Below are 10,055 nucleotides of genomic sequence, written 5' to 3' on the forward strand. Positions count from 1 at the left end.
TGCTTGGTGGTTCGAAAAACGCATTTTTCACATAATTTACATTATTACAATAGCTTTCTCCCTAGGCTGGCACAAACGGCACGATTAGTTCCAGGTTCCATCTTCTGAAAAACCAAATGTATTGTGTTTGGTCAGCAGTCCCACTGCGTTGGGATTGGCAAACAGCGTAGACCGCGTTCCGCCCTGCTGCACCCCTTCCCAAAGCAGCAAACTAGATTAAAGTGATTCTTATTTTTTAAATATGGGATAACACATCTGACACATATAACTCCGATTGCATTCGTCTGAAAGAAGGAAGTCATATACACCTAGGATGCATGAAGGGTAAGTAAATAAAATGCTACAGTATTGTTGGTCTCATCGTCAGCCTGCGCTAATGTATTTAATTATTTGCATGCCCGAAACCATAAGGCTAGTGAAGCTATCTACACTGTATGATGAATACATCTCTTACCACACACTGCACGTCTACGGCGAGGCGCCGACGCGTCCACAGATGATCACTAGACAATGTTCGCATTTACATCAGCCGTGGATCTGCGTGTGTTTGGACCCTCTGTACAACACACATGAGCAGCGCGGCTTCAGCACGGCTACCGGAGCAGCTCGCGGACCCTTTAGTTAAAACTTGCGTTTAAACGAGCCGACCTGCAGCTCGCTGAAGCATCCCAAAAGCGGCTGTCCATAATACATGGCTAAAGTTAGATGAATCCCCCACCCGCCAACGAATTGATTTTCAGTAGGCGGGATTTACATTGTGACATAATAGCCTCCGGAAAACAAACGCTGTAGTCCAAATGAGCCGTTTCGTTGTAGTTCTTGAAAAGGGATTTTTTAAAAACTAAATATCTCCCTTTGGAGTGGACTTTGAGATTTGTAACTTTGTAGATGTTTTTTATGCCCAAACATACACACCACACACTGGCTAAAGTTCAAAAAGTGAAAAAGCATAATAGGACCCCTTTAACACATAATGATAAATGGGTAGCTGTTGATAAAGAGGTATTTGATCCTTACTGATACGAACACTACAAGACGAAGAAAAAAACAAAAACAAAACAATACTATCCCAAGCAGTCAGTCGAATGCATATAAATGCTGATCTTTCTCACTAAAGCTTAAAGCTTTGATTTTCAGTACCACAGCAGATGGGTTTTGCAATGCTTTTTGTTAATTCATCTCTGTGATTAAATGGCCATATCGAAGGTCAATGTGACATTTAATGCACAAAATCTTTGCCAGGCCTTTATATACATTTTACGTGTCCTTGTTTCTCCCCACATTGCTGATAATATACTGTAACTTGTGTCAAATAGATCTTTTCCTGTTCAGAAACTATTTATGATTTGGCAAAATATGTCTAGATCATTATAGCAACCACGTAGAAAAGCAAAAACCACTTAAATTCTTCCAAAATGACTAGTTTAGCTTCATTTAATTAAAGCGGACATAAAACATATCGTTTCTGCCAATCTCGTGTTAATCTTGAGAACCTATAGCCTAGTACTTTGGCAAGACATTTTAGCCTAAAATTCAATATACAAGCAAGCGTCTGCAAGTGGTAACATCAACAGAAAAAATTCCCTTAACCCTGGGTTTTTTGGGAAGCTGAACAAGGTTCCCCTTCAGTCGAATCACTTCGACGTTACATGGGAATTCGCTTAGAATCCAATCATCTCTGAGCCTTATACAAAAGGCCAATGAAAATTGGCGAGTGGCATTTGCATGACGCGCCACGCCCCGTACATACGGGTATAAATAGCGACGTCATGCGCCAGTCAGACAGCTTCTTCGCTTCAGATCCGGTCTGATGTTGAGCTGTTGTCTCTCTACAAGAGCCGATTTTCTTCAAGAAGTTCTTCAAAGAGTTCCTGCTCTCTCTCCTGACGTGTTGCTTACTAAAAGAGATTCTTTTGCAACCGTCAGCGATCTCCTGCGGGCTGCCGTTTTCACGGCCATACAGCCGCTCTGCTTTCCAGCGATAAAAGTCCCGTTGAGTGCACAGCCGCCCCGCGGCTTTTTCCCTGGGCAGACCGGGAGCTAAAAGAGCAATTTCTCGCGGCCGTAAGACGTTCTTTTCAGAATGGCTTTTCGGCCGTGCGCTTCAGGATGCGGTAGTTTCCTCCCTCCTGCGGACGGACATGATCACTGCCTCACGTGTTTGGGGAGTGAGCACGCTGAGGCAGCGTTCATGGATGGTGAATGCATTCATTGCGAATGCATGACCATGACCATGCTGAAGTCCCGCCGCTCGTTCGCGAGGCGGCTCCCCCCGTCTTCCTCCCGCGGTCCGTCGTTAAGCCGCCAATGCTTTTCGGCCACCGCGGCGAGACGCGGGGGGGACTTAACTGTCACCGTGCAGAACGCACCGCCGGCCCAGAAAGCCCTGCGGTCTTCTGTCACACAGCATGGTCCCGTCGAGTTCCCGGAGCAGTACGCTTCCCCGCCCAGCGGGCTGAGCGTCTCCTTCGGTGCTCCTGCGGAGGATGAGATGTCGACCGCAGCATCAGAGGGAGAGTCGTTCGGTGAGGCGGACGCTTCGGCGGCGCGACCCCCTCCAGAGGTGGCCGCTCCGTCTGAGGTGGACGTCGAGCTGTCGACTATGCTTCTCCGGGCCGCCAGGGGGATCGGTTTGGAGGTGCCTCAGGCGCCCCCGGCCGATCCTTCTAGGCTGGATGATTGGTTCCTGGGGAGGGCCCCCGCGGCTCCACCTCGCCCCCCCTCGGTCCCATTCTTCCCGGAGGTGCACGAGGAGCTGACAAGATCTTGGCGGGCCCCTTTTTCATCACGGCCCCGCCCCAGCTCCTCTCCCCTCACCACCCTCGATGGCGGGGCGGCCAGGGGGTATGCAGCGATTCCCCGGGTCGAGCGCGCTGTAGCGGTGCACTTGTGCCCGCGCGGCGCTGCCACCTGGCGGGATCGTCCGCATCTCCCGTCCAGGGCGTGTGAGCGTTCGTCCGCTCTTGCGGGCCGCGTTTATCACGCCGCTGGACAGGCCGCCACCGCCCTGCACGCTATGGCGATCTTACAAGTGTATCAGGCCCAGGCCCTGAAACAGCTGCACGAGGGTGGTCCCGACCAGGGAGTTATGGAAGAACTCCGCGCCGCCACCGACTTCGCCCTACGGGCGACGAAGGTCACGGCGCGTTCCCTTGGTCAGGTGATGTCCACAGCCGTGGTCCAGGAGCGACACCTATGGCTCACTCTGGCCCAGATGGCAGACGTCGACAAGGCTCGCTTTCTTGACGCTCCTGTCTCCCAGAGTGGCCTGTTCGGCGACACTGTCGAGGACTTTGCCCAGCAGTTCTCGGCAGTCCAGAAGCAGAGGGAGGCCATCCAACACATCCTGCCTCGCCGCGAGTCCATCCCGCCGCCGGTGGCTCAGCCTTCCTCCGCTCGTCGCCGAGGGCGCCCCCCCGCGGCCCCCACCAAACCTGCTCCGTCGCCTGCTGAACCCAAGAAGGAGACGGCCCGACGTCGAGCCGGCCGCGGGGGTGGGGCGCCGCCCGCCTCTCAGGGACCTGCAAAGAACACCCGCAAAAGAGCCGCGAAACGTCCCTGACGCGGGCAACCCGGAGGTGGAGAAGTTTGTTCTTCAGGGGACGAGAACATCTACGTCCCCGCTCCCGGTGGAGGGCCGGGGGTTGTTGTGCACTTTAACGCTGCCGCCGGCCCACGGGTCGGCGGTACCCACAACTTCAATAAAAGAGCAATTTCCTTCACCTCCGGGGCCTCGGCCCCGTGTTCCCGTTCCGGGCGGCACCAGGATGCCCTCTCGGAGCCGGACTCGGAGCTGTCTTTCGCCAGCGCGGGAACCTGGGAAGAAGGTAGGCCCTGCTCAGAGCAGCTTGTCTCCCCTTCCTGTTCCCCCCCTAGGCTGCCCCACCACGGTCACGTCGGTCAACGTTCCCTTGACACCCCTGTCGAGGCGCTTGGGGGCCTGGCTTCAGCTCCCCAGCCCCTCGCGGTGGTTGATACGGACGGTACGTCTCGGCTATGCGATTCAGTTCGCCAAAGCTCCGCCCAGGTACAGAGGTGTCCTTCACACTCGTGTCCACTCAGACACCCACGCCGCTGTCCTGCGTGCAGAGGTCGCAGTCCTACTGGCGAAGGATGCGATCGAGCTTGTCCCTCCAGCCGAGATGAGGTCAGGGTTTTACAGTCCCTACTTCATCGTGCCCAAAAAGAGTGGTGGGTTAAGACCCATCCTGGATCTCAGAGTCCTGAATCGGTCCCTTCTCAGGCTGCCGTTCAAGATGCTCACGACGAAGCGCATGCTCACATGCATTCGTCCCCAGGATTGGTTTGCAGCCATCGACCTGAAGGACGCGTACTTCCATGTCTCGATTCTTCCTCGCCACAGGCCCTTTCTTCGGTTTGCGTTCGAGGGTCGAGCATACCAGTACAAAGTTCTCCCATTCGGCCTGTCCCTCTCTCCTCGCGTTTTCACCAAGGTTGCGGAAGCGGCCCTGGCCCCTCTTTGGCTGTCAGGTTTCCGCATCCTCAACTATCTCGACGACTGGCTTCTGTTAGCCCACTCTCGAGAGGTGCTATGCGACCAGAGGGACCTGGTGCTTCAGCACCTCAGCCGCCTGGGCCTTCAGGTCAACCGAGAAAAGAGCAAACTCTCCCCAGTGCAGAGGATCTCTTTTCTCGGTGTGGAGCTGGACTCGGTCTCCATGACAGCCCGTCTCACCAACGAGCGCGCTCAGTCGGTGCTGAGATGTCTAGATTTATTCAGGCACAAGACAGCGGTTCCTCTAAAAACTTTTCAGAGGCTCCTGGGGCATATGGCAGCTGCGGCCGCGGTAACTCCGCTGGGCTTGCTTCATATGAGACCGCTTCAGCACTGGCTACACGACCGAGTCCCGAGACGGGCATGGCACCGTGGCACACTCCGGATTGGCGTTTCCCCGCAGTGTCGCCGCCTGTTCAGCCCGTGGTCAGACCCTGCTTTTCTCCAGGCCGGAGTACCCCTGGGACAGGTGTCCAGGCACATCGTGGTTTACACGGATGCCTCCACCACGGGTTGGGGTGCTGTGTGCAACGGGCAAGCAGCTTCGGGCTCCTGGACAGGACCTCGACTGCAGTGGCACATCAATTGCCTCGAGTTGTTGGCTGTGCTTCTGGCCCTTCGTCGCTTCCGACCGACGTTGCGTCAGAAGCACGTACTTGTGCGTACCGACAGCACTGCGACTGTGGCTTATATCAACCGCCAGGGCGGCCTCCGCTCCCGTCGCATGTCACAACTCGCCCGCCGTCTGCTCCTCTGGAGTCTAACGTGGCTAAAATCGCTACGTGCCATTCACATTCCGGGGGAACTCAACCGTGCAGCCGATCAGCTCTCACGGCAGTCCACCCTCCCTGGAGAATGGCGACTCCACCCCGAGACAGTCCAGCTGATTTGGAGGCATTTCGGGGAGGCCCAGATAGATCTGTTTGCCTCCCCCGAATCCTCCCACTGCCAGCAGTTCTTCTCCCTCAACGAGGTATCCCTCGGCAGGGACGCTCTGGCCCACAGCTGGCCTCCGGGGCCCAAGTACGCCTTTCCCCCAGTGAGCCTCCTTGCACAGACCCTGTGCAAGATCAGGGAGGACGAGGAGCAGGTTCTCCTGGTCGCCCCATACTGGCCTGCCAGGACCTGGTTCCCAGAACTCATTTCCCTCGCGGCAGCCCCTCCCTGGAAAATCCCCTTGAGGAAGGACCTTCTTTCTCAGGGGATGGGCACTATTTGGCACCCACGTCCCGATCTATGGAACTTGCACGTCTGGCTCCTGGACGGGACGCTTCAGACCTCGCCGGCCTTCCACAGGCCGTGGTAGAAACCATCACTCAGTCCCGAGCCCCCTCTACAAGGCAGGCGTACGCACTGAGGTGGGGTCTATTCGTCGACTGGTGTTCCTCACGAGAACAGGACCCACAGAGATGCACGATTGCAGTAGTGCTTTCCTTCCTGCAAGAGAAGTTGGAGCGCAGGCTGTCCCCTTCGACTCTCAAAGTGTATGTCGCCGCTATTGCCGCACATCACGATGCAGTGGATGGATCATCCCTAGGTAAGCACCCTCTGGTCGTGAGATTCCTCAGAGGCGCTAGGAGGATCAATCCTCCCAGACCGCGCCTCGTACCCTCTTGGGACCTCTCCGTCGCCCTCCAGGGCCTGCGGGGACCTCCCTTCGAGCCCCTCGCCTCAGTTGAGCTTAAGTTTCTGTCATTGAAGACAGCGCTCCTGACTGCGTTGGCCTCCATCAAGAGGGTGGGGGATCTGCAAGCTTTCTCTGTCGACGAAGCGTGCCTGGAGTTCGGGCCCGGCGATTCTCACGTCATCCTGAGACCCCGGCCCGGCTATGTGCCCAAGGTTCCCACCACGCCTTTCCGCGATCAGGTGGTGAACCTGCAAGCTCTGCCCTTGGAGGAGGCAGACCCAGCTATAGCATCGTTGTGTCCAGTCCGTGCTCTGCGCACCTACGTAGACCGCACTCGGCACTTCAGACGCACCGAGCAGCTCTTTGTTTGCTTCGGAGGTCAGCAGAAAGGGAATGCTGTCTCCAAACAGAGGTTGGCGCATTGGGTGGTAGAAGCCATCTCCCTGTCTTACTTATATCAGGGAGAGCCTTGCCCCTTAGGCTTGCATGCCCACTCCACACGGAGTGTTGCATCTTCCTACGCGTTGGCACATGGCGCCTCATTAGCGGACATCTGCAGAGCTGCCGGCTGGGCGACACCAAATACCTTTGCCAGGTTTTACAACCTTCGCTTAGAGGCCGTCTCTTCCCGAGTTCTGACAGGTGACCGGGAGGACGGCTAGTGTCGGCTTGCTGCGCCATTCCCACGTGGATCCGTGCGCTATCTCCCAGTTTGTTCCCTCCGGCGAACCTGGGTCCTCCATGCCCCTCAGTCCGGGCTAGACGCGGAGTAGCTCTTGACTGTGCTCCTGCCGGGTCTCCTTCGCCCCGCAGGTTGTGGCTATTTTTCTCTATATTTTTCCAGGGGTCAACCAGAAGGCCTCTGTTTCCCTCGTATATCCCTAAAACCCCTTATGGATATATTGAATTTCTTACTTTCACATGGACAGAATTCATGTCTCCGCCCCCCCAACCCCTGCTTCAGTTTCTGGCATCCCTGGGGACCCCCCTTCTCGGGCCCCAGGGCGTTGGGAAGGTTACGTTAACGTCCGCCTGTTGACACGTCCGCCTGCCGGCACGTGGTCGTTGCGTAACGCGGCGCAGGGACGTGGCTTGTTCCATAGGGTCAGTTCCCATGTAACGTCGAAGTGATTCGACTGAAGGGGAACGTCTAGGTTACGTAGGTAACCCTCGTTCCCTGAAGGAGGGAACGGAGACGTTACATCCCCTGCCACGTCCCTGTCGTCGCGCTGACGCCGGCTCATCCCGGCTCCTCAGCGAAGAACCTGTCTGACTGGCGCATGACGTCGCTATTTATACCCGTATGTACGGGGCGTGGCGCGTCATGCAAATGCCACTCGCCAATTTTCATTGGCCTTTTGTATAAGGCTCAGAGATGATTGGATTCTAAGCGAATTCCCATGTAACGTCTCCGTTCCCTCCTTCAGGGAACGAGGGTTACCTACGTAACCTAGACGTTATCTTTCCCTCACAACCAAAAACACACTTCTTTGGTGACGTTGACTTTGTGATCTAGAAATAAATCCTTTTTGAAACTTTGGCCATGTTTAGCATGTGAATCCAACTCTTTAGCTGTGTAAATGAAAAAGCATTAGACTTCCCCTTTAACTAGGAAAACAGCTTGAGCCTTGTTTGTACAAATACATATGGGCAGTCAAAAGTGCTTTACTGTCTCTGAAATGTATAATTATTGGATGAATATAGGTCAACAAGATGTTGTTTTCACTTTATGTCAGCCTTAGTCATCATGTGTTGCACAACCAGTTGTTATATTGTTATTTCCTTTGTACTCTCACACAACGTTTTGTAGAGCAAAGCTTTCATGTTAAAAATCTAACTCTGAGCATCTGTACTCTAGGATATTACAAACATCTTTGACATGAGCCAGAATTTCTGGAAACCAATACAATCCACAGAGATTGGCAGAGATAACACATTGCTGATAACAGAACCATTTCAAACCATTTCTTCATGTTCACAATGGTTATTTATCTAGTATTTTTAGAAGTGACCTTCCCATTCCAGCCACTATTACAACATTTCAACCTGTTGGCCTGAGATACCAATCAGAGCTTTGTTCCTTTGCTGTTATTTCAGCTAGCCGGCCGCAGTAATCCCTGACACTACTCAGAAAGGCCGAAATGACAGCAAAAGCATCGTTCTGTGAGTTCCTCAAAATCCTGGTTTTGTGATGAAATGACTTTGTGAAAGTACTTACAAGAAGCTTACACCAAGCAAAGCATCAGTGAAGCACTAAAAACAACCCCTTTGTCTCTATAAAGGATTACACAAGCCAGTGATCTCAGTCCAGAATGTTCCTGAGATGCCTGAAGAGGCTAGGAAACAAGGCTGCTTTCCTGAGTCTCTGTTTGAGAGCAACAGTGCTCACATTACACCCACTATGGATGTTTGAAGCCTGCTGATACTATCTGAAAACTGTTCAAAATGCCTATAGCCTGGATCAGCGTTGCTTAGTACTACAGGTGATAGAATAATACAAAATATTTTTATTTTATTAAAATCATTTTATTTCAACTCTTATTTTATTGTTTTCAATTTTGTTTCGAATTTCAGATCAATATACTCTTTTAAAATTGCTTTGAGCATCTAAAATGTCTGCAATTGTGGGATACAAATGGGTAAAGTGTATCCCACATAGTTGGAATATTGATATAAATATATTAAATATACTAATATTAATTAAAAATATAAAATCAAGAAATTAATAAAAATACAAATACAGAACATGCTTATCAGTTCACCTATGTTAAAATCATACATATTTGGATTTTGATTTGTTGTCATGAGACAACATCATAGGATTTTTTTTCACTGCAGGAAGTATTATTATGGACTGGTATTTTGGCCAGAAGTAATGTCTTAAAGTTAAAAAGTTTCTTACAAATCCATCATTAAGAATGCAGAGTCATGTGGATTACTATGATGTTTTTATCAGATGTTTGAACTCTCATTGAGACGGCACCTATTCACTGCAGTAGCACAAACATGAATGCAGAATACTAAATAACAATTTCACAAGATGTTAACTGATGGACTGGAGTCATGTGGATTACTTGTGGATTATTGTGTTGTTTTTATCAGCTGTTTGGACTCTCATTCTGACGGCACCCATTCACTGCAGAAGAACAAACATGAATGCAAAATACAAAATAACAATTTCACAAGATGCTAACTAATGGAATAAAGTCATGTGGATTATTGTGATGTTTTTATCATCTGTTTGGACTCTCGTTATGATGGCACCCATTCACTGCAGAAGCACAAACATGAATGCAGAATACTAAATAACCATTTCACAAGACATTAACTGATGGACTGGAGTCGTGTGGATTACTTGTGGATTATTTTGATGTTTTTATCAGCTGTTTGGACTCTCATTCTGACGGCACCCATTCACTGCAGAAGAACAAACATAAATGCAAAATACTAAATAACAATTTACCAAGACGTTAACTGATGGACAGGAGTCGTGTGGATTATTGTGATGTTTTTATCAGCTGTATGGGCTCTCATTCTGACGGCATCCATTCACTGCAGAAGCACAAACATGAATGCAGAATACTATATAACAATTTCACAAGACGTTAACTGATGCACAGAAGTCATGTAAAATTACTTGTGGATTATTCTCCAAATCTGATCTGATGAAAAAACAACCTCATCTACAGTCGTGGCCAAAAGTTTTGAGAATTACATAAATATTGGAAATTGGAAAAGTTGCTGCTTAAGTTTTTATAATAGCAATTTGCATATACTCCAGAATGTTATGAAGAGTGATCAGATGAATTGCATAGTCCTTCTTTGCCATGAAAATTAACTTAATCCCGAAAAAACTTTCCACTGCATTTCATTGCTGTCATTAAAAGACCTGCTGAGATCATTTCAGGAATC

At 50.9% G+C, this 10,055-nt stretch overlaps 1 protein-coding gene across 1 annotated transcript in view; it reads left to right on the forward strand.

Annotated features, from left to right (window-relative positions):
* Positions 1-8,556, forward strand: part of chl1b (cell adhesion molecule L1-like b) — a 122,492-nt gene extending 113,936 nt beyond the window's left edge. The window contains exon 30 of the mRNA XM_073852578.1: positions 8,426-8,556. Within this exon, the coding sequence (XP_073708679.1) occupies positions 8,426-8,556 (131 nt within the window). The remainder of the gene's footprint in view (positions 1-8,425) is intronic.
* Positions 8,557-10,055: the final 1,499 nt, after the last annotated feature.

This window comes from Garra rufa, chromosome 12 (assembly GCF_049309525.1).
Source record: "Garra rufa chromosome 12, GarRuf1.0, whole genome shotgun sequence".
In the NCBI taxonomy this organism is placed as follows: domain Eukaryota; kingdom Metazoa; phylum Chordata; class Actinopteri; order Cypriniformes; family Cyprinidae; genus Garra; species Garra rufa.